Genomic DNA, 25,329 nt, shown 5'->3' on the forward strand with positions numbered 1-25,329 from the left:
TGTAGGACAAAAAACGTTTGTTAAAGTGTGTGGTAAAACTTAGGGTGCTGAACATTTCCCTATATATATATATATATATATATGGGGTAATTATTTGATGAACCTGACATGGATTTTTTTTTTTAAATAACCCTAACTTTTGGGTGGTAGTTTATATTCTAATAAGTAAAATCATATTTCTAAATGCCCCCCTCAACCCCGGTTCCCCTTATTATATTTTTTAAAAATGATTAGCTTTTACACCACCCATACATTGACGATTTGCTCTGAAGATTTCAAACTCTAGTGATGGCTCTGACAATCCACTCCAATGATCAATGTTGTGCTCTGATGGATTTAATTAAACAATATACTCAAACAAACATTAATTGACGTGCATCAAGGTTTTTATTTTTTTTATTCTTAGAAAAGATGATTCAAAACCGAGTTGAAGAAACAAGGCTGAATCATCCAATTCAAGTGGGTTTTCTAGATAAGAAGACGCGCTTCAATGATTTTCAGTGTTGAGGTGCAACATTTTCGATTTCCTAAACCTAGAGCAAAACGGTTAAATTAAAGTTTGAATGGAAAAAATCAACGTACATCCTTGGCGATTTAACTTGATCTATCTCGATGATTCAATAGATGCGCTAATTTGTCATTAAAGTATGCCATATATGTTTTTAAATATTGATTATTTATACTTAAAATTTGTATTATTATTAAGGGTGTTGGCACCTGTTTAACCATAAATGAAATAGAATCAAATACTAAAACCCCCATTCTCCGGATCCCTTTTTTCTTTACCTGATTTCATTGAGGACTAAAAAGAACTCAATTTATAGGAACTGAAAAAAAAATTATTTTACTCGGCAAGTATGCAGTAGAATCGCATGTTCGTGGATGTTTTTATGGATGTACTCTCCTTGGGATCCATGTCTAGGTGAAAATTGAAATTAGGAAAGCGTTGGTTGGGTTGTCTCTGAAACCTCAGTTCAAGCCCAATAAAATTTTTGGTCACTCAAAATGCAACGCCCAAACCCAACCATGCTTTAAAACTTGCTGCCCATGGTTGGATTAGACCTATAAGTATTGAGTTGAACCTACCCAAGTATGTTGCAAATAACCGTAAGATAATCAAAATTTGCAATTATGAGAGTTCTCAATGGCAATTATTTACATAGTTGGCAAACTCAATTATAGATAATGGAGGATTTGTGACCGTAGAATGATTTTGCAGTTAATCACAATCAAGAACCTAGAAACTACCCAAAAATAAAGGAAGTGTGTAGAGTATAATGTGGTAGAAGCATCAAAGGGGCCACCATAAGTGCAAGTACATACTTCTTGATAGGCATGACAAAATTACCAAATCTGAGTCAATCGTTACCGCTTCTTTTTCGATTCCAATTCCACTTTTTAGAATCATCGTTGAGCCCTTGAAAACTGTAATTATTATATATATTTTTGTTTATTTTTACTATAAAATGAACCAAACTATTTAATCAAGCTAACAAATCTAAGAAAATTGAAAAACAAAGTATCGCTTCTTACCCATATGCAGTACCTTCATTGTAGAATGACAAACCTCAAACCCAAATTTGAATTGATGGAACAAGTAATATTAATGTCCTTAACAACTACTTTGTTGCACACCTCAAAGAGTCTATATGATTCATGGAGTTGTACTTCTAAGATTATCATCATCATTTGTTATGTTGAATCAGATTCTAAGGCGAGTTATCAGTTTCATTAAGCAGTGTTTGGATTGAAAGAAGTGGAGAGAAGAGAAACTCAATTTCTCTCCACCGTGTTTGGATTGACTGGAATGAAATTGGGACAACTTTGAAATTTTAAATACCTTAAAAGAGAAGAGTTAGCATTATAAAATATTTTAAAAGGGCTTATCTCCGCTTTTGGAGAAAATAAAAACTCACCTTTTTTTCCTCTCCTCTTCTCTCCAATTCTTTTATCTTCTCTGCCCACTTAACAATCCAAACAAGTGAAATAGAGAGAAACTCATTTATTTTCTCTTCTCTCCATTTCTTTCAATCCAAATACAACCTTAAGGAAATTTTATTAATATTCCAGGAATTTCTTAGGACACCTTTTAATTAAATATATAAAATAAAAACGTGTTTGGGCACTTGACGGCAACTTAAGAAACTCCGACAACTCCATTGACTCAGGTGACTTTGTGTCAGATGGCACCTAGCAACCTGCATGGAACTTGGTAATTTTTTTGGCATATGTTAACATGACTCTATGCATGTCGACAGGCTCATGTTAACATGAGTTTTGCCTTGAAAAACTCCATGTATCAGATGTACCATGTTGGATGACCTATCGACATGGTTTTGTGCATGTCAATAGGCTTTTGTCAACATGGGTTTAGCTTTTTAAAAATTCTCCATGTTGGGTGTGCCCTATCAGCATGCATAGAGTCATTTCGACAACACAGTGTCAACATTGGATTGTATAATATTTGATTGCTTGAACTCATATTTAACAAATGGAACAAATATGCAACATTGAATTTCATCTTAGTGTTTGAATTCATTTTCTGGAAAAAAAAAATGGGTTGCATCCATCTAAATTCAATGCATTGTATTTCTAATCATCAAAGACTCTAATATAGCCTGCACTGCCTTCCTAACTAGAAACGACACTAACATTGCATTGCATCCATTAGAGTTATGGATGAGAAGTATAACCTAAACCATTTTTTTTAAAATGAGTTCAACTTTATTTAAGGTATTTCAATAGTTTACTACTAAAGATTTAGTATGTGGATTGAGATTTTTCATTTTTTTGACGAAATGTAGCTTTTTCTAGTGGGATTTAAGTTTTTAGCGATTGATTTTATAGCCTAAACTTTTCAACTTACGATTGCTTCATAATAATAGAAGGTGGTGCAATCAATGATAAAAGAGTTTGATGGAAAATATATTTCCTGTCTTTCTCATTCATTTTCAAAATCTTTATAGAATGATGTACAATCATGAGATCCTAAAATTATGGGACAATTACAAGCTAAATTTAAAATACAAAAACTGTACAATTCAAAATAGGCAACAAGTGATCAAGATAAGAGAGATTTTAAGAAAGAAATATAGGCGAGATTTAAGTGACATGAGTTGACTCTTTTGAGTCTTTTGATACTGATGGTCTTTGAGAAATCCTAGGAAAGATTTCCTCTCTTGAGTTATCACACCCCCGCAAATTGATGGGAAGATCCTGTACCAACAGTTTGGACTTCAAAAATTGAAATCGTAGTATACTAAGTCCCTTTGTGAAATATCGGCTACCTAATCAATGGTGTTGATGGAACTACTAGTTCTTGTGAACGACTTTTTCCCTAATACAATGGTAATCAACTTCTATGTGTTTGGTGCATGAATGAAATATAGGATTGAAAGGAAGAATAATGGAACTTATATTGTCACATCAAAGCACCAGAGGTGAAGATAGAAAGACAAATAAGTCTCGTAATAATTGTCTCAGCCAAGAAATTTCAGTTGTTACTAAGGCAAGTTGGTGGTATTCAGATTCTATGCTTGATTTGGACACAGTCCTTTGTTTTTTTTTAACTTAGGAAATAAGATTATTTCCTAAGTAGATGCAGTATCCTCCCGTAGAACATCTATCATCCTGATCACTCGCATGGTCTGAGTCTAAAAAACCTTGAATAGACAAGTTTCCATTTTGAAAACGACTACCATCAGTAATGGTTCCTTTGACATAACGCATGATACGTTTAACTATTGTCCAATGAATTGTAGTAAGCCGATGCATAAATGGGCAGACTTGATTCACTCAGTAGCTGAGATCAGGTCATGTGAGAGTTAGGTATTAGAGTGCTCTAACAATACTTTTATATTTTGACGAATTTGTAAGAAGTTCTCGTTTTATAGCAGAAAGCTTTTGACCACGAACGGTAAGAGTTGGCAAGGGTTTTGCGTCAGCCATTTTAAGACGAGTTAGTAGATCTATGGCGTACTTGACTTGAGATAGAACTAAACCATCCTTGGTATATTTGGCTTCGAAACCAAGAAAATATTGAAGTGGGCCTAGGTTCTTCATGGAGAATTTAGTATTGAGAGCATGAAGAAGTTAATTGATATGCTTTGAGCAATTACCTATGACAAATATGTCATCTACATAAATGAGTAGGTAGACAAGAATTCCATGGTTATTGTAAACAAATAAGGAATAATCAGCTTTGGACTTTGTGAAACCCAATTCAGCTAAAAAATCTGAAAACTGTTGAAACCAAGCATAGGGTGTTCGTTTCAAGCCACAGATTGAACGCCATAATTTGCAAACATAATTTAGGAAATTTGGATCTTCAAATCCCCATGGTTGCTTCATATAGACCTCTTCTGTAAGAAATTCATTTAGAAACGCATTTGTGAAAATATCGGCTACCTGATCAATGGTGTTGGTATTGAAACTATTTGTGATCCATGTTTCAACTTTCCCAAATCGAGATGAAGATACCACCATAGCAGCCAGTTTCTTTGTAGGTACCCGCCCTTCATAGGAGTAATCAAATCAATGATAGCAATTGATTGCAATATGACCCATGTGATGGTAGATTTGACAAAGAATCCGAAGTGCATTTGGACCAGTTTAAGATCCATGAGAAGGTTGGCCAGGTGGACCAGGTGATGGTAATAGGCGTGCATTATTGCAAGATGGTAACTGATTTTTGTTCATTGGAGTATATAAAGATGTAGTGGTTTGTTTAATAGAGAGAACATTGTGTTCCTTCATGCGCATTTCAACACTCAACAAAAGACTAGTAAGATCATCAAGAGAGACAAGAGTATCTTTAGTTTACATAGAATTAACAATACTTTCATAAGTATGACCATCACCATTTAATATCATTTCAATCAGTTCTTCATCAAGTATTCTTTTTCCAACAAGAGCAAGGCTACCAGCTATCATGTTCATCTTATCAAGATATTCAGTAATGGACGAATTACCTCTCTTGGTCTATTGAAGTTGAGTCTTCAATTGTAAAATACGAGTTCTAGACTGGGAAACATACCATTTCTCAAGGGATTGCCAGATATCCTTTGATGTAATGAAATGAGCAACAGTAGAGAGCACTTGTCGAGTCAAGGTAGAATTGATCCAACCGAGGATCTGTTGATCTTGCTTATGCCACGTACGATAGAGAGGATTTTCCACATAAGCTTCATTGGTACCCCGAAGATGCTGATTTGGAGATGGCTTTGTTCCATCAACATAGTCAAATAATTTGTTTATCTTTAAGAAAATGTAAGAATTGTGCCAACCATAAGGTATAGTTGGTTCAATCAAGTTTGATCGAGACCAACACAGAGAGATTTGAAGAAATTGTCGTGAAAGCGGATTATCAAGGATTTTTTTTTTTTTTTTAAAGATCATGAGTCAAAAACAAAGATCAAAATCGTGAGACTTTGGCTCAGATACCATAAAGGAGTTTGAAGAAAAATATATTTTCTATCTTTCTCATTCATTTTCAGAATATTTATAGAATGATGTACAATCATGAGATCCTAAGATTCTTGGACAATTACAAATCAAATTAAAAATACAAAAAATGTACAATTCAAAATAAGCAACAAGTGATCAAGATAAGAGAGATTTTAGGAAGGAAATATAGGCGAGATTTAAGTGACGTGAGTTGACTCTTTTGAAATCGATGGTCTTTGAGAAATCCTAGGAGAGATTTCCTTTCTTGAGTTATTAGAAGAAGGTGTTCTTAGAAAATTGATTTTTTTGAACTTTATTTTTAAAATTTGACCCACCCTTTAAGAAAGAAGTTCCGGTCAATATAACCTCTCTTCACTCCATAAGAAGATAGTCTCACTTTCATAGGTAAAGACTAATACCACCTTAAATAGAAGGAAAAAAAAAAAGTCATAATAATATGATGTCCCCTTACACCCTCATCAGAAAATCATAGATCATTTGCCTCGAGATACACAAGAAAATAATTTTATGATTATGCATATCCCAAGACAAATGACTTACAGTTTTGTAACAGGGACGTGTGTCAGAGAGAGTATTACAAAATCATTAAACTAAAAAAAGGAAAAATACTAAAATAACATTGACATATTTCAGACATGATTGACGTGGAAGTGTCTATAGAATCATAATTACTTTTCATCGAGATACAAGTGAAAAATATTTATGATTTTGTGCATGCCAATGTGAATGACTCTAAAAGAAAAAATATATACATGAGCTACAAAAGTTGAATGGTTCAACTTTCAAAAGTTTAGCCTTTCAAATACGCGTGTATATATAATGGTTTCTACTGGTCATCTACATACTAGACCACTCTTAATATATTTTGAATTTACTTATTAAAAAACCCCGCACGTCTGACGTCTCTAATAACTTCTCTGTCTTCCCCAACTCTACAAATAGGTTCAATAATTCTTTTGGTTGGTGTGCATTGAAGTGAGGCGTTGTGCTTTAATAATATATTGACACGTGTAAAGATTAACATTTATTTAGAGAGTTACTAATGCCACACCAATTCCTATATAAATCACATAAAGAAATGCACACAGTTGGTGAGAAGTTAGTAAAATTTGGTGTGGCAATAGCAACTCTCCTTATTTAATATGTGTGAGATTCAAATTTTATGGAAGTTTCGACCATTTTTAATTCATAAAGTACAAATCAAAGAATTAAAGTAGTATGGTTAAGTATGATACCACTATCATTCCAAGTTGGTTTGGCATCAGTGGGCCCAACGACTTTCTTGTTCACATTATTCAAATCTTTTTTCTTTTGTTCCGAATTTTGCACCCCTTGACTTCCAAGTAATAATTACGAAAAATTAGAAAACCACGAAACAAGAAGCAAACAAGTTTTAGATTTAAGGATGGGTGGTGGTGGTGGTGCAAGAAAAAACCTGGAAAATCAAATTAGGGTTTTTCTTTGTAAATTAGGGTTTCACTTCTGTATAATTATACCAACCTTTGTCACACTTTCTAGGGTTCTTGATTCTCGTCTTCTTCACTCTAAAAAGTCGAATCGATTTCATCACAGTTTTGAAGTATTTCGATTTTGTGTTAGGGTTTTGGATCTAATAGAATAACGGTAAACTTCTTTGAGCTAATTCTGTTTTGGGTTTGGATTTTTTTTTTTTTTATTCAATTATGAATTTTTGTTTCATTTGATGGTTGGATGTTAGGGAAGAGAGATCGAATTGGTTTCGCGATGAAATTTAGCTGCTTTGGTTCATTTCGATTGGGTAAAGAGAAGAGACTTCAATCTCCAGTCCCAACAGAAGGTAAGAATTTGAATGGATTTTTTTTTTTTTTTTTGTAAATTTGTTCTTATAATCAGTCTATGTAAGAGTACTGCATTTACAATTAAAATTGAAGAAATCGATATCGAATTCTTGATTGGTTTGAGTGTCATCAAAGGGTTTTCTTGATTGGTTTCAAGAATTTTAAAGAACCAGTTAGGGTTGGTAATTAGTGTAACCAAATTTCACCATTGCTTGATTTTCTCTGTAATTTACATACTCAATTAGGTGCAAAATTAAGCTATTTTTAAACAAACTAGATTGATTTTTTTTTTTTTTTCGGGAGCTAAGGGAAGTTTCAATTTGGTCTAATGGTTCAAATTGGTGAGTCAAAATTGTAGATAACCATTTGGATGGTGATTGATTCAATCAAAAGGGGTGCAAAGAATGGAGTTCCTCGCCTCTTTGGTGGACACCTGTCCATGAGGGTGTTGTAGTTACCATTAATCACTTACATGGACAGGTGGTAAACAAGGGCTGGAGTACTCCTTTTTGGTGTCTTACGTCAATGCCACTAACATTCCTTGTGCAATCAAAATGCCACTATTTACATTTGGCGCCCTTTTTCTTGTATTGGACATTACATGCTTTTCTTGGTCGTGGCGTCTCCTTCGGCCAGCATAGATTATTGACACTAGCCTTTTCCCATCGAAAGAGTTTAACTCTAGTTCATATAACATCTGGAATGAGAAAACAGGGTTGATAGTTGTGTGATAGTGTTGTCTTTCCTTTATTAATATGCAATTTATCATATTTGCATACTAAGGTACTTGTCTTCTGTTTTATCTATTTTTATGTGGTTTAGAGATCAGTACCGACAACATCAGGGTTTTTTCCTATAACATGTTGAGATCTGCAACAAGGAATTTCCATCCATCAAACAAATTGGGTGGAGGCGGCTTCGGAGTTGTCTATAAAGTGAGCTAATCACACATATATTCATCCCCTAACAATGTCTGGCCACATTTATATATATATATATCCTAATTTTGTAGCTTTCAATCTCAGGGAGTTTTAAGGGATGGAACCCTGGTTGCAGTTAAGTCTCTCTCTGCTGAATCTGCACAAGGAACACACGAGTTTTTGACTGAAGTCGACATGTTGTCAAATGTTACACATGCGAACTTGGTTCAGCTCATTGGGTGTTGTATAGAGGGAACTAATCGGATGCTAGTATATGAGTATCTCGAGAACAACAGCCTAGCAAATGCTTTACTTGGTAATGTATTTGAATATCATTAATGTGAAAACTATGCTTCTTGGGCAGCACAGAACAAACCTTCTTAGTTGGCATAGCCCTGATGGTCAAGTCAACAATAGAGAGATTTTATTGACACGCCCACTTTTGCTTATGCCAAGCCAATTCATTTGTAAATCACCAAAGAATTAGCACACATCTAGGGGTGGCATTAGCACAAGTTGGTGTGGCAATAGAAGCTCTCAATTTTTACTATCCCTGATAACTTTTTATATTATTAAATAGTTCTACTAATATCCAAGTCACAATGTTGACTGAATGGAGATTTGTATTTCAATATAGACAAATAGATTCCAAAATATGAATTTTCACTTGCAACTGACTTCTTACATGCCATTTTTAGGCCCAAAGAGTAAACAGATTGTTCTAGATTGGCCTCAAAGAGCTGCTATCTGCATAGGTACTGCTCAAGGGCTCGCTTTTCTTCATGACGAAGCACGTATTGTCCACCGAGACATTAAAGCTAGTAACATACTTCTTGATGGAAACTTGAATCCAAAAATTGGAGACTTTGGGCTCGCTAAACTTTTTTTGGACAATGTTACTCATCTTAGTACAAGAGTGGCAGGAACAATGTAAGCATACTTATTATCCAATTTTGTCAAAATTCCAATGCACGTTAACTTTTTTCCATATTATAACTTTTTTATTATTTATGTGCAGGGGTTACCTGGCACCTGAGTATGCCATATTAGGACAACTGACGAAAAAAGCCGATATCTATAGTTTTGGGGTGCTTATACTTGAAATAATCAGTGGCAGTAGTAGTAGTAAGTCGGCATGGGGAGAAGAGCTAATGCTTCTTCTTGAATGGGTTAGCTCTCTGAACCCTGTTTTCTAATTATATGGAAACCATTAAAAGGAATAAAGCCTAATGCTGAAATCCAAGGTTTAAAATCTTGTCCGAGACTGAGATTAGTCACCCGAGTCATCTAGGCATTTTTCACTAACGAGAAGGATTTACGTCATTTCTCAGGTTTCACACCATCTCTTAAGAAAAACGAGATGGCTTGAACAATATTTTGAAAATCTTGGCTGAGTCAGTTTAACTCGGCTAAATCAACTCGGATTTGGTATATTTTTGTTAAGATAATTATTTTTTATAATTTAAATATGGGAAAAGGTTGTATGGACCAAGGGACCATGTAGAACCTGGACTGAGGTCCGTATTTCGGCCATGTGGACTGCCCCGTTGGTCCAAATGACAACTCAGCCCTCTTGTTTGTGGTCTAGATTGGATTTGAAAAAAATAAAAAAAAGTTGGAGCTAGTTCTTGAGTTTAAAAATGGACAGCCATTGAAGTCGCAGATTTAAATTTTAAGCCTAATAGTGAAAAAAAAATATCTTTTTTTAATTCAGTTTTTTTGGGAGTTCATAAAATTTTGTGCTCTAGATACGTATGGCTCTTGATGGTATATTTGGGAACCACGTTGACATGTGGTCCATAGAGATAGATGGTCCTTTGGTCCATTCAATCCCATCTCCTTAAATATTTATTAGTTAAATAAAAAGTAATCTTGTAAGTTGTAAGTACTTGTTTTATAATCTACCTTATATTATAAATAAATAAAAATTATTATTAAAAGGTAAATATAGTCTAATAAATAATTGTAAATTGAGATAAATGATTTATCTAGCCCAAGACCAGATTATTTTTCTGAGACGAGATGAGACATTAAACCAACATTTGAAATCATGATAGCATGGTGACTTACCCCTAAGAAACGTATGAATCTCCTTGACTCAAAGACCAGGAAAATGTAAATAATTATTCCAACTTCATTTTCACTGGACCCTAAGAAATGTGTGGATCCCATGAAATGAAAGGGAGATCTCCTTGACACAAAGATCAGATTTTTTTGGTGAGGATTGACCCCTAACTTGGTCTCCTCCATGTTCAATTTGTTTTATTAGGGGGACTGACCTGGTTTCTTTGTTTTCTTAGGGTCCTAACTAAAATATCTTCCATGCCTAAATAGATTAAACTGGATTCTTGAAAGAATGTATTCTTGGGCACTATTTGGTGTAGAGGAATTGGTGGAGACCTCCAGATAAGAAAGAAAGTTAACAAACCTGGGTTATCAGTATTTGATAAGATTGATTTTGAGACCTGCTTTTGGCACCCCACCTTTTACTTATTACACCCAAATTTGAATATATAAAAAATCAGTCAATGGATGAGAATAAGTAAAAGTTGGGGTGCAAATAGAAACTCTCTCGTTTTTTTTTTTTTAAGACTTATATTTGTTAGGTTTAGGGTTTTATATGGGCCTAATATTAATTGTAAATGACTGTTGAAGTTGTTTGATTGAGTTATAATGCTTTGTAATGTTAATTGAACCGAACTTTTGTAATGTTTGCCTGGTATGGTTTAATCATTAACTAGGGAATGATAAATAATTTAAAAAAATTGAGGTGTAATAAAGTTGGGGTGCAAATAGCAGCTCTCTTAATTTTTGGCTTAAGAAATCTACAAAATTATGGGTTACAATCCCACCTGGAATACTTTCATTTGCTTGATATTTTCTGTTTCCGAACCAATAAATACCAAAATGAGAAGTCCCTCTCTCTCTCTCTTACATAGAGAATGTTTTGTTGAATTGTTCTGATTGAATCATACGGATGATATTACAGACATGGAAACTGCACAAAGAAGATAGGCTGTTGGACATAGTGGATCCAGTGCTGGTTGAGTATCCCGAGGATGAAGTGGTGCGATTCATCAAGGTGGCACTCTTTTGTACCCAAGCAGCATCACACCTGAGACCCTCCATGAAACAAGTGGTGGAGATGTTGTTGAAAGATCTGGCCATCAATGAGAGCACACTTACACAGCCTGGTGTGTACAAGGGCCATGGTAGTACTGCCCAATACTCGGCTGGTAGTAGTTCGCAGGAAGGCTCGACTTCACAGAAGCCTAAAAACAAAAGGTCGATGATTCCATTTATTGCTTCCACACATTTCAACAGCTCTTCTGAAAGCGTGACTCAGATGCAACCAAGGTGAGCCTAGACTGCCTTATGAATGGGTGTTAAAGTGCCTTATATTCTGTTTAGTAGTCTAATCTGACATGTTGGTTCGTTTTCTTCGAACATGTAAAGGTAGAAAGGATACCTTACACTACCCAAAGTTGGATTTGGATCGGTCTGTATACAATTTTAGTAATTGAGTAATTAAATATTCTTTTTTTTTTAATCGAAGTTGCAGGGTCCACCAATTGGTGAATGAAGAACTAGTAGGATGAGTTCATCACTTTTTAATCTTATACCCTTTCGAAGCATTTTTCTGCTGTTAATGTCTTAATTCATAATTCCAAGCATTTCTCTTTGAAGCAAAGTTGATTATGGTGGGAAATTTGTTGGTATTCGATCGCCTTATTTATTCTTATGATGAGAGATTGAATGCTCTCTAGTGTCCCTTTTTATGCTACGTTTCCAAAGCCAACTTCACTACCTCCCTGGATAAACAATGGTGGTCACGTCGTGTAAAAATTAAAATTGGTACTTCAGTTCAGAATGGAATATTATTAAACCACATTGGATCTGTTTCTGTTTTTATTCCAATCTACTCTTCGAGTATCTCAATTTGATTGGAACATTTGTCTCTAAAAATGAAAAAAAAAAAATGTGATCTCCTTCAAACAGGTTTTTGAAAAAATTCTCCCCTCAACTCAATATAAAAGAAAGGATATTTGTAAAAGCACTCCATGAATTAATAAGGGCAACTCATTCTATAGCTGAATTATTTTGTCTTATATAGGTTAAAAAGTTTTGAAATGAATTGATTTTTGGTGAGGATGATTTTTATGATGAGAAAATCCTTCTCATCAAAAATCTGTCCATTTCTAACTCCGTCAGAACAAGTTCAAGATCTGCAAATCATTCATTTTTTTTGTAAAATAATTTTGATGGGATTAGAAATTTTAAAATGGGCTGATATTTTATGAAACGTGTAACACATATAAGACAAAACAAATTCAATTCAGCCATGATGTAAGTTGCCCTTATTAATTTGTGGGGTGCTTTTATAATTACCCTCAAAAAATGAAAAAGTCTTCGTCAAACAGAGTTTATTTTGGTCGTCTATTGAAGCGTGACCCCATGTGTTTGATCCCCTATATTTACGCCAGAAAAATAGGCCACGTTTTCAAGACTCAGGTCTTGGTGGGTTGGTTCATTTACTTACTATAAAATTACACTACAAATACTCTTTCTTGACTCTAAAGTGCAATAAATACACTTTGAAAATTAAATTTCCTACCAAAAATACCCTCAAAAATTTTATTTTACCAAAAATACTCTCAAATACTTATTACCAGAGGGTACTTAATGCAGTTTAACAAGTGCCCTTAGGCACTTGTTAACAAAACCCTTCTGTGATTCTCGCTAGTTTGACGTGGACATGCATGCATAATCGTAGATGATTTTTACTCATATTGTGAGAAAACACATCTATGATTATGTGCACATCCCACGTCTGACTTGTGAGAATCGCAATAAATACTTCTTGTCATTTCGACATTTTCCTATATTTTTATTATAGTTCTGATTTTAAATTTACTGAGTGTTTAGGACGTGTAGGAAGATAAATTACCACTTCAGTTATATAGGTGTAAAGCGGGCCGGGTCAGGGTTAGATCCATGGGTTATATACAGTTATAAACTGCCTGATCCAATTCCAACTCTGGGTAGTAGAATCGAGTTGGACTCTTGGGCTTTGCACACCACCACTCTGATAAAATATTGAAGTTTAAGGTTCTAAGAGAGCAACCGAGCTACAGAACATGGACTGGAATCATAAGCACGTATGGACTCTCTATAAAAATAAGGAAAAATTACTTACAGTCCTGGGTGTTAACTTTTCTATCAATTTAGTTTTATCAAAATAGACCATTTAGTAAATCCTTCATTTCAAAACAGTCCCTGAGCCCTATTCTAGACATTTCTCATGATTGAAATGTAGAAATTGCCCTAATCATTTAAACTCACCATTTTTCATCTAAAAAAAATTAAATTAAATTTCAGGTATCCCGGTCAAGTTTTAAAGATTCCATTCCGATGAGAAGGATTTAAGAAGGAAGAAAAAGTCATTTTCAATGATTATTTCAATCATTTTGAAGATGTATATAAAAAACTATGATTTTTTTCAATTGTTTGTGCTTCCTTTTTACATGGAAATCGATCAATGATGGTTCTTTTGATTTCAAATCATCTGCGCAACTCGTTATGTCAAGTTTGAAGTAGATCTTTCCATATATTTTAGTTGGAAAAAACTCAAATAAATAAAAACATATCGATTTTATAACATCCAGGTAGACAATTTTTATTTTTGAGTACAATATTTTTATTGTCAATATTGACATTTTTTAAAACAAAAATTGCCAGTCTCACCAGTTTTAATTATTGTTGAATTTGACAATTTTTCTTAAAATGTTGATTTCTACAATAAAAATATTAAACTCAAAAATAAAAATTGTTGACCTTGACACGGTAAAATTGACTCATTTTTGTTTGTTCAAAATTTTCCAACTAAAATACATGGAAAGATCTACTTAAAACTTGACATAATGACTTGTGTAGATGATTTCACACCAAAAGAACTATCATTGATCGATTTTCATCCTAAAGCAAAATACAAATAATTGAAAAAATCCTAATTTTTAATACACACACATCTTCAAAATACTTGAAAAAAAAATAAAAAAATAAAAACAAAAATAAAAAACCCTTGAAAATGACTATTTCTTCTTTCTCAAATCCTTTTCATCATAATGAAATCTCCAAAATTCAACCGAGATGTCGGAAATTCAATGTTTTGAACGAAAATGATGAATTTGAACAATTTAAGCAATTTCAACATTTCAATCATGAGAAATGTCTAGAACGAGATTCAAGGATTGTTCTGAAAGAAAAGTTAATGCCAGAGACTATTGAGTAATTTTTCCTAAAATTAAGACTGACTTTGAAGAAAGTGGAACTGAGAAAAAAGATTGGTTTAGACAACCAATATCTTTGGTGTAGGGCTTTTGTTTGCTGTTATCCTGGGTTGTCAATGGATTAGGTCTTGATTCAACAGGAGCCTAATTGCTACCAATCTGATAAGAAATTTATTAGACTGGCCTTACCAAACTATCAATTTTAAGTCCATACCCGATCTAATTTTACTATATTTCTTCTTTTATCCCTTTAACCCATTTTATTATCTTTTTTCATCTCCCCTTTCTTAATAATAACTCTCCAACTTTATTATTTTTCTTCTTTTATCTCCAAAACCCTAAAAAAGAATAATAATAATAATAATAATAATAATAATAATACCTTTTCAACTTTTATTTTTACCCCCTTAACCTGAAAGAGGATGCTCGTGCCATAGGCATAGGCAACCTCTAGTTTATATGATAAAACACAATTGAACCGACTTTGCTAGAGGGGGAGGGTTTAATCGTTACATCCAACTACAATTTTTTAAGATTCACCCTACTCATTTTATTGTCTTCAGTTGTCTCCCCTTCAAATTTATTATCTTTCCTCTCCACTCTCCCCCTTCTTTTTTTTTAAATAATAATGCCACTAGTTGTTTATTTATTTTTGAACACTATATGATCCAATCCATTTGACAGCCCTACTTTTATCTGCCAACACGCTATTCATCTCCAAATGTCATCGTACACCAAGATCTAAGAAAAATGGTATTTTGAGGTAGTATTGAATACTGAATATTATCAACTATAAACAAGATGCCCTGCTTATCCTAACCCAGTTGAAGAGTTACACCAGAAAACTACTCCCAAATTCCACAACATGAGCACATTCCATGGGTTTCCACTTGAAACAGTTCACGATTTCCAAAACCACCACACACCATAACCATCATCTGTTTTGAATCACAGATAATAGAAAGATTAAAAACTTCACTTCAGTTCTGTGCAGGTTCAATAATAATCTTTTAGAAAAATATATGCAAAAAAAAAAAAAAACTCGAAGAAAACCGAACTCTTTAATTTCCAGTTACAGCATTTCAAGTTTGTATAAGGTAAGAGTTCATGATGCCTCATAACATAGATAATGAACCAGATGGAAAGGTCCGGCATGTACCTAACATATTCTAATAATAGTACAAAAGCCCATGAAAAAGACAACTTAGCAGCAATCAGTCATCTCCTTCAGGAAATTAATTCTCTTTCCAGTAAATTTCTGGTTGAGTTCCCAAGAAATTATAAAAGATGGATACATTAAGAGCGCACAAAGACAGCTTAGATATCAGGAGTGATTTACCTGCCATGCATGCCTGCAGGAGAGGATCGACCTCTCTCAATGCCGAGAAGAAGATCATCATCTAATTCATTCCCATCCAAACAAAGGATATTGTTATTGACACTCTGCTCGGAGCTGGCATTACTGCTTGTCGCAAGAGGAGAGTCTGAAACACTAAGAGTCCTGCATCTTGCTGGCCCAGACCTCACACTGTACATAGACGAAGCTGGAATGTTTGTCATAGATGGACGTAAGCTACCTGGAACACTTCGTCTTATATCCTGCTCAAATCAAAATGAATATTTATTATCACCTTATAAGATCACTCTATGAAACGGGAAACGTAAGACCCCTGGATAGTGCATCTAAAACACCCCCATGTGCACGACAGTGTGTGTTGCCTTGCCTTAGGTGTCAGACTTGCCTGACCTGTATATTTTTGTGTACAAGGATCATAGTCACAAAATTCTCCGAATTTTTCAAAAATTTCATAAAATTCTCCGAATTAGGGGTTAGCCAATTAATCAACAAATTAATCGATTATTCTTCAATTAATCATGTAATATGGTAATATTTTTACCCTATCATCTTCAAAAAAAAAAAAAAAAAATTCTCTTTAACATTAAAACATTAAGAAGAAGAAGATGGGGTTTTTAGAGAGGTTGAAGATATGGGTTTTGGTAAGAAACCCAAAAAGAAGTTTTGTATAATCTCTGAAATTTTTTCAATTTTTTTACGAAAATTTTCCGAATTTGGCCAAATTAACCAAATTGAAGACCCACCAAATAATTGAAGACTCTGAACTTTGTTACTATGACAAGGAGACCCAATATTTTATAATGGGATGAAATATTCAGGTGAACCGTATCCAGAAGCAATCCTTGGATACCTATGTCACATTGCATTAATATGGATAACAAGAGAAATTTTTGGATTTGGTTACCATGTGTACTTGCACGTTGGTAGATCATCCTTGTTCTACCTATCAGGTGCAGTTTTTTCCTTGCAAGGAAAATGACACAAGAAGAGAAGGGATACATACCATATGCCTCAGCGCCATATCTAATGATTTCTTTGAGAGCGTTCTTCCAAAACCTGAGCTATCAGGAGATGAAGATGATTTTCCCGTAGGGTTGTTTTGGCTAGAGTGTTGGTCGACTTGCTTCGGTGGTGCCAGTTTCCGCATGTTCACTACCCTCTCGACCATCTTTGTTCCAATTAAAACAGGACTCACATTGTCAATACCATTGGAACGTGTTCGAATAACTGCAGGAACAGAGCTCCCACTGCTATGAATGCTGCCATTTGGCGCCCTTCCTCGTGAAGGAGAGCACGATTGCCTTCTTGGTCTTCCATTGGAACCAGCTTCAACAGAAGAAGATCGAGCACTAGGTGCTCCAGGCCTACCCCTGGAGGCAGAAACTGGCCTTTCAGGCATTGATGTCCTTAAATTTGGGGGAGCGTCGAGTGAAAACCCAGGCATCTCTGAGGGCTTCCATGGTCTGGACTTTACCGTTGGAGAACAACCGCGAGATGGTACCGGATTTTTTGTTACTGTGGGACCCGATTTGATCACCGAAGATGACCGAACAGGAGGAGCAGACACATTAGATACACTTGATGGGGTTGACGGTCGTCGAGTTGGTGTTGATGACCTTGATAATGTCTTTGATGGTGGCATGATGGACTTGGATGATATGGTTGGCCTCGATGTTGGTGTAGAAGATCTTGCAGAAGGGATTGAAGATCTTGTTGGAGGAGCTGTGGGCTTCGACAAAGATAAGGTGGCCCTTGAAGTAGGCGTGGAAGGTCTCGAGGGTCTAGCCGTGGCTGGCAATGTGGGGCGTCCAGTTGGTGTTGCAGGTCGAGATGCAGTTGAACCTAGGCCACCAGATGATGAGGATCTGCGAGTTCCTACACCCGAAGTGTTCAACCCAGGGGACAAAGTTGGCTGCCTAGATGCTAAGTTGCCCCTTGAAGTAGGCTCTGCCTGGGAATTCGCTAACTGCACCCGCAAAAGATAAATGACTTTGCAACAATAATAGGCAATAACTCGAAAAATGCCGAACAGAAAATAAACAAAGACAATTCTATGAGCACCTCAAAGAAACATTACAAGCAATTCTCATGGGTTTTAACAGTACTGCAAAGCTGCCTGTTTGTCACTAATTACCCAAGAATAAAATGAATGGAATGGTTATGAATTGCGATCACAAACTACAAATGTAAACAAAAGAAACTAGATTGCAGATAGGATGACCACACCAACTGACGGGTTCCAAAATATCTGATAATTAAGACAGTTTTGATTCTCCAATCACAGTGACATCTTTCACTCACATTTTTTCCACCAAGACCATTTTATGAAACTCTTTGACCCCCCGAATTTGGAGTTAAGAGTATATACAATGGTCAAGTTTGTATGACAAATAGAAATGTTCAACTTTATAGACCACCCTACCAAATATCAAACAACATATAAAAGTATCAGCAGCTCAATTAGAGTGTCTGATATCAAGTATCAAGATTTTAAATTAGGTACAATTCTTACCCTAGATTTCAGTGAAGAGGGTCGTGGATTAGGAGTTCCAATCTGACTCATAACGGTTTTATGAGATTCCATCTCTAGAGAAGGAAAAAGAGGAGTGCCAGGTGGGGTCAAAAGCCTGGAAACAGAAACAACTCAATAAGTACAATGGCTAAAAACATATCCATTTCCACTCTTTCAGATCAAGCATGATACAAGAATATGAACCCGATATGATACATTAATAAGTATAGAAGTCTTGTTCAACTGTGTATATGCTTTCAATGATCATAGAAAAGCACTTCACCATCTTCAGCAGCAATAAGATATATTGAAATTTTCTTTTTTTGATAAGTAACATAGATTGAAAAGTTATTAGTCAATATTGTGACAATCCTCTCCTTGTAGCTTCCATATAGAAGTTTGTGGATATTTTGAGTGTTCACTGAGAGCCAATTCTAAAACTCTTCACAATGGAATGGTGTGATTCAGGAGGATGGTTGATCAATTTTGAGGGTTCTGTTTAGTCCTGCATGGATTTAGATAATTCACTTCGTAGATTTCTTTGTTTTGCCCCAATTGTGGAATGTAGAAGGAACAAAGCACTAGAAATTTCCAGGAAAAGCAACTTCCAAAAAATTCTTTTCAAAGGGGGTACAAGATGCAACATTTTACAAATGTTTTGGAAAAACCCAGACCATGGATCAAACTGAAAAAAGGGCCGAAATGGGTATATCCAGTACAATCAATAGGTCATCCAGGATAAACCCACATGTGAGATGATTTATAAACATCCTCATCATCTATGCCTTATCCCAAATATTGGATTATCAACATGAATTCTATTTAACCATTTCAAACTAGTTAGGGCCATAACTTCAGTCAAGGTCATCTATATTCTTACTGCCTCCACCCACATCACACTTGGCCTTCCTCTCACCCTTTTAGAAACTTTGACTTCCACCGTAGTGCTCAGCATCACTATTGACATTATTGGACTTTTTTGGACATGTTCTTTATCACTCCCTTTCAGAAAATATACCACATTGCATGAGGAAAAAAACCTCAAGGATGGAGCACACCATGTGAACCAACATCCCAAAATGAGGAGTCGCCATATCTAAGCTTAAAGATGAAGGACACAACTTTCTTTTTGCTGAAATGGTCCTCGCAGAGACTAAGTCATTGGAGACCACAAGGAGACCAACCAAGGATACAAAGAACAAGACACAGAACTCACCCCAAGTGACTACTCCAGATAAATGCTACAAACCCAATCTCTCAATTTTGGAAATCAATGTCACCATACACTTCAATCTCTCGATTTTGACTTCCCTGAAATTTAAGAAAATAAAAAAACTAACAACTCAATTGATCAAAACGTTGAGATCATTGAAGAGACGGGTCTTAAGAGGAGGCTTTTGTCCCTGTTAAATACTCAGATAACACAAGATTTGAACCAAGTTCCTTGATGAGAATTTGATCCAATTAGAAGTAAAACTCCCATACAAGGGGGTATAAGTGGATAGTAAAGAAAAGAACAACCAGTTGAGATTTCTAAGGTGTGAGTTATACTATTTTGAGGTTTTTTTTGTTAACTATATTGGGGGAATTTTCAGTCTTCAAATTATCCTATCCCAAAGCAAGGTCATTGAGACAGGAGATATGACCAATTCAGAAAGCATTTTGGGGTGCAAATTTGAGAGCAATCCTCCTACTCATTATATGTAACTTCCATTAGGTACAAACAATGAAGCAATAAGATATGCTATTTTCTTGTTATCTTATACACCTTGATAAGATAAAACCCGATAACGAAGAGATTCCAGAGGAGATTGGCTTCTTGAAAGAAGGTTTACTTGTCGAAAGAAGGGGAAGTTGACAAAGGTTAAATTACCTTAACAGTTAGTAAGTTTTCTAATATAGTAATCCTGTCCCTGTTGGGGTAGCCTTGAGATGGAAACATTGATAAGATATTTCATTTGGACAAGTGGGTGATGTCGGGGCAAGTTCCATTTGGAAAAATAGGAGATATGTAACCCTCTAAGATGAAATTTGATGGAGAATTGGAATCATGTATCTTAAAGTAATCAACACAACCCAAGGGAAAAAGGATTTGGAGGTTTGGAGAGGAACTAGAAAGTTCTTAGAAGAGGATGATCATGAGTAAATATAGGTGTTGCAACTTTCAGGTACCAAAGCGATTCCTTCATCTACTCATGGGATAGCAGTTCGGAGGAGGGTAATGAGTAAATGACATCATTTCAAGGAAGGAGGCCATTATGAGGTCGGAGTTGGCAATTTGATAAATTTTTGGGAGGATATCTGGTTGTGAAGAATCAATGTTTAAAGAGTCTTACACTATGACTTATATGTTATCTTTAATTTGAAAGTGTTGGCAATTGGTAATTGCTTAGTCATGGAAGATGAAGACTAGAAACTTTGAAATTGGAATTTAAGAGGATCTAAACGGTTGGGAAATCAATAAGCTAGCCTGTCTAATGGGAAGATAAAGATGACAGTTTCATACATCTCAAATCCAAGCAAGAAGATTTGGAGATGATGTCATATTCAAACTTCATTTCTGGATTGCTTTGTGATATACACATATTAATTAAACTAAAGGAAAAAAAAATTATAAGATTGTAGTAACACCAATTATGTTTTATGAAGCTCTATGTCTGGTAGTCAATAAGCATCATGTTAGTAGATTGAGCGTAACAAAGAGAGAAGGTTGAAATGAATGAGTGGAAAGACTAGAAAAGATAAAATTAGAAATGAATGCATACGAGAAAATGTAGGAGTAGCTCAATAGGAAATAAACATAAAAAAGAACGTCAATTTAGATGATTTGGGCATGTCCAATGAGGCTTATTATTACAGCCCCCATTAGAAAAAAAAATCCAAGTTGAAGTCTTCAAATAGTGAATGGAAGACCCAAAAGAACTGGATGAAAATAGTAAAAGCAAACATGAACTCACTTCCAATAACAAGAGAAAGAGACTCTGGATAGGGTGAAATGGAGGAACAAAATTTGTTTAACCAATCCCAAATATTTACGATTAGGCTTTGGTGTTGTCATCGTTGAATCTCAAATAGATGTATCTTATGTAAATCAAGTATCGAAATGATGGATCATCTCCTTCACTGCAATGTATAAAGGAAAGTATGAAGCTCATTTTTTATCCTATTTGTGATGTGATGGGGTCTCCCTATCCATATTCTTGTTCTCCAAGACTCCTATGTAAGAAAGGCTTCCCCTGAGCGAGGAAAAATTATTTGTCACCCTCTCCTTTTTGTGGTGTGTTGGAATATTTGGAATGAGATGAAAATGTGTATCTCTGCGAACATAGAGGTTCTTTTGGAGGTCATCATCTCGAAGATTAAGGCTACTATTTTCTTTTGGATGCCTATCATTCCCGACATCAATAGATATTTGTTTTGAAGATTTTGTATTTCATTTTGGAGCCGATTATTCAATACTGAAGTTTGGATGTGTCATTGTTGCCTTCTCTTAGTGAGGCCCTTCCTAACTCTCTCTTTCATTTTCATATGTAAAATGAGCTATTCCCTCTTCGTGTTATCATATTCTCGTTTAACAATAAAAATAGTTGTTTAGTACCAATAAGGAATGTCCAGATGCAGATCTCGAATGGTTGGAAGATAGCTCTTGCTGAAAATTTGAGGGAGCAGGAGAGGCAGAAGAGACAAAATATTCATCACCTTCTAAAGTTAAAAGGACTACAGGAAAAGAGAGTGAAATATTGAAATATCTGATAAATTCCAAAGGTTTATTGATAAAAGCATCATAGAAGTTGAAAGAGGGCAAAGGGGAGAGAGGAGTGGAAGAAAGAGTAAAATCCTATTCATAATTAACTTTATATGCAAAATAAATTGGTTTTCATATTAAAGAAAAAGAAAAGAATAGAACCGGGTGGTTTGACACTAGACCATGTGGTTTGAAACTTTGAATGATTTGCAATACTTGAAAAAAAAAAAGTTGGAATGAAAAAAATGCAAGCTAAATGTTTGATGTCCACCCAGGCTGTTGGAAAGGCCGGTACACAGGATTACTGGCTCACTGATTGAGAAGTCCAGAATTCAAAACATTGATCTGCAGAATAATTAATTTCCATTATACCATGAATAAATAAGATATTATCTAGTAATAATTTAGAAAACTGATGGGTGGTGAATAAAAATAGAGATATGTCCACTCAAAAGAGGAAATAAGTCAACGATTCAGCTACAGCGTTGAACTGGGTGGTGGAAGATCAGACGTAAAACCTTTCTGCTGCCATCAGTGACGTACTAAGGACCATAGCCATTTCAACAATGCAACTACAGTGACGTCAGGTATCTCCATGACTTTCTAATATCTTAGAACCAAATACCCCCAATTTCAATTCAATCACATTCCAGAATGACAACAAAACACATTACTAACTGGAAAAGAATGTGCCCATCCGTTGTTGGATATTATTTAGAATACTACATGCAATTGATGTTCTATTCTCCTTTGATCAATAAAGTATTGAAGGGCAGAAATGCATTAGTATAAACAAAATCTATATACTCTAAAGTTAGATATCATCTGAGACTAGCAAATATTAGTAGAAAAAGATAATAATAATAAAGACACTTCAACATTACCAATCATAATCATTTTTATCATTCTCAGAATTTAGGAAATCATCTGTAGGTGTTGTCTTGCGTGCAGGGGTAGAGTGCACAATCTTGAATATGGGGGAATTTCCAGGTTTAGACCCTGTAGCCATGCAATACAGTAAGAATGAAACAAAAGATAGGTCAAAGGACAGAAGATTTATATTCCCAGACTTCATTTTTCATTAGTATCATTTCTATCTGTTAGTATATAAGAAGGATCTAACACATGATACTGTCAACCAATACAGTTATTGAAACCTAACACCAGAAGAAATCACTCTTAACCCAAGAAAAATCCATAAATGAAGTTTGAATACGAATTTGAGAACTTAAAAATCAATGAAACAAGGAATTTACAAAGCTACTCCAATTTCATTGATATAAACAATATTAATGTTGAAAGTGGAAACCAGTGGTCTCTTTGGACAATAGTCACCAAATTCTCCAAATTTTTCCAAAAAATTTGTAAAATTCCCGGAATAAAGGACCAACTGATTAAATTGGCAAATAAATCAGGGATTTATCGATTAGTTTTCAAACAGGGTACAATTTTACCCTTCAACTTCAAAATGTTATCATCTTCAATCCTCAATCTTGAGAACAAGATAGGGTTTTTAGGGAGGTTGAAGATTATGTGTTTTGGGAAGGAACTCAAAAACATCATTTGTATAATTCAGAAATTTTCCCGATTTTTTTAGGAAACCTTCACGAACTTATCTGAATTAACCGAGTTGAACCTTCTCCAATAATTGCCAAATCCGAACTAGGTTACCATGCTTTGGATTTCCATTTTTACGCCAAAAACTGATATTTTTAAGAGATCTTATTAGTAAAATTTTATGTATATTTGTTTCCAGCACAAAAATAGCGATCCAAACAAGTTTCAAAATTCTAAATTATCTCAAATTTTCTTAGTAGATCCATAAAGAAATTATCGTAGTTGTATAGAATAATAGAATCTTATCTTAAAGTAACAACAGTGGAACCATAACTAAAAATTTAACACTTGGAACAGGAAAAAAACACCAAAAGATCCTAACTTCGAAAACCTAATGTCCCTGAGGCCATTAACAACAGAAGCCTTACCTAGTGGAGAATCAAACTCGTCCGGATTCTGCAGAAGAAGAAGATTGTTTCGCTCCTTCTCGCGTTTACGCATCTCGAGGAACAAAGCGAGCTCCTCTTCCTTCTCATTCATCATGGCTCCAATCTGATTCCTCTCTTGCTGCCTTCTTTTTACGGCCGCCTGCATTTGCGATTCCTGAGCCCTAAAACTTCGATTCATCTTCCAAAAATGGAGAGATCTCCAATTTAAAAACCTAAATCCCCCAAAAATGACAGTTTTCAAACTAAAAGAACCATCAGATTTCTCCAAAACCAAGGACGAGAGCGACAGATCTGAAATCAAGCTCGAAAGCTGTATAAATCGAGTGAGAAATTTGAGTGAATCTGACCAACATTTCCATTTCTATCACGAATCGAATATTTCTATAAATGACAAAACTTCACAATCTCCACCTGAAACATGACTCTTTGTCTACTAATCCTAGCAAGTCCGTTAGCTCGCCGTTATATGTCAAACGGTAACAGTTAACTTAAATCGACCGCCATTGTTGCAGAAACGAGAGAGAAAGTGAGCTACGAAGAACATCACATGTGAGAGAGAAGTAGAAGAGGCAGTGGCATTTTGTGTAATTTTGTGGTTAGTTTTGGTCTGAAATTAGAGAATTGTGCGTAAGAATAGGGGGAACGAAAGACGATCAGATCAGGGGCCCGTTTGTTTTGATTGGGTTTGACGGAACAACAACAACAGCTCTATGTCTCTTAAATTCTACGTTTAATTGAAGTGTTTTTGGGTGAGGAATTGTTCGTGTACTTCCGGGGGTTGTGTAACTATTTACACGCTACGTGTCACATTTTCTGACCCAATGACTAACTAGTATCTGACACAAAACTAGACGGTAGATCTAACGAATGTTTATTTCAGTTGACTGATAATAAATAGGAGGAAAAAAATTGGGAAAATTACTTTCAGGACCCTGACTAAAGGATTTGTTTTTTAAATAGTCCCTAAGTTTTGGACAGTCTCTTAATAATCCATTTAGGAAACTTTTCTTTTTTTAACAGTCTCTAAACCTCGTCTCATACATTTCTCACGATTGAATATCCTAACTGCTCAAACTCATCATTTTCACAATAAAAAAAATGGATTTTTGTCATTTAAGTCAAATTTTAAAAATTTCATTCCGTCGAAAAAGATTTAAGAAGGAAGAAGGCACTATTTTCAATGATTTTTTTCAAATATTTTAAGGGTTTATGTAAA

General features: G+C 35.0%; 2 protein-coding genes across 3 annotated transcripts; one reads left to right on the forward strand and one right to left on the reverse strand.

Moving 5' to 3' along the window:
• The first annotated feature begins 6,786 nt into the window (after positions 1 to 6,786).
• LOC147395588 (Protein kinase superfamily protein) lies at positions 6,787 to 11,753 on the forward strand. The gene is made up of 7 exons (XM_086451077.1): positions 6,787 to 7,089; positions 7,184 to 7,282; positions 8,106 to 8,218; positions 8,309 to 8,519; positions 8,902 to 9,133; positions 9,222 to 9,372; positions 11,193 to 11,753. The coding sequence occupies exons 2-7, from the start codon at positions 7,210 to 7,212 to the stop codon at positions 11,562 to 11,564; spliced, it is 1,152 nt and encodes a 383-aa protein (XP_086307203.1). The 5' UTR covers positions 6,787 to 7,089; positions 7,184 to 7,209; the 3' UTR covers positions 11,565 to 11,753.
• Positions 11,754 to 15,179: 3,426 nt separating this feature from the next.
• On the reverse strand, positions 15,180 to 24,818 carry LOC147395589 (uncharacterized). 2 transcript variants are annotated; one of them, XM_086450536.1, is made up of 6 exons: positions 24,093 to 24,818; positions 22,992 to 23,106; positions 18,363 to 18,477; positions 16,854 to 17,816; positions 15,833 to 16,092; positions 15,180 to 15,431 (listed from the first exon to the last, which is right to left on the reverse strand). In XM_086450536.1, exons 1-6 carry the CDS (start codon positions 24,289 to 24,291, stop codon positions 15,428 to 15,430), a joined length of 1,656 nt encoding a protein of 551 aa, XP_086306662.1. In that variant the 5' UTR covers positions 24,292 to 24,818; the 3' UTR covers positions 15,180 to 15,427. The 2 variants fall into 2 exon arrangements, with proteins under 2 accessions (XP_086306662.1, XP_086306661.1); XM_086450535.1 differs by lacking the exon at positions 15,180 to 15,431 and having other exon boundaries at positions 15,521 to 16,092.
• Positions 24,819 to 25,329: the final 511 nt, after the last annotated feature.

Source organism: Akebia trifoliata, chromosome 8 (genome assembly GCF_017979445.1).
Source record: "Akebia trifoliata isolate Shusen 1 chromosome 8, ASM1797944v1, whole genome shotgun sequence".
Classification (NCBI taxonomy): domain Eukaryota; kingdom Viridiplantae; phylum Streptophyta; class Magnoliopsida; order Ranunculales; family Lardizabalaceae; genus Akebia; species Akebia trifoliata.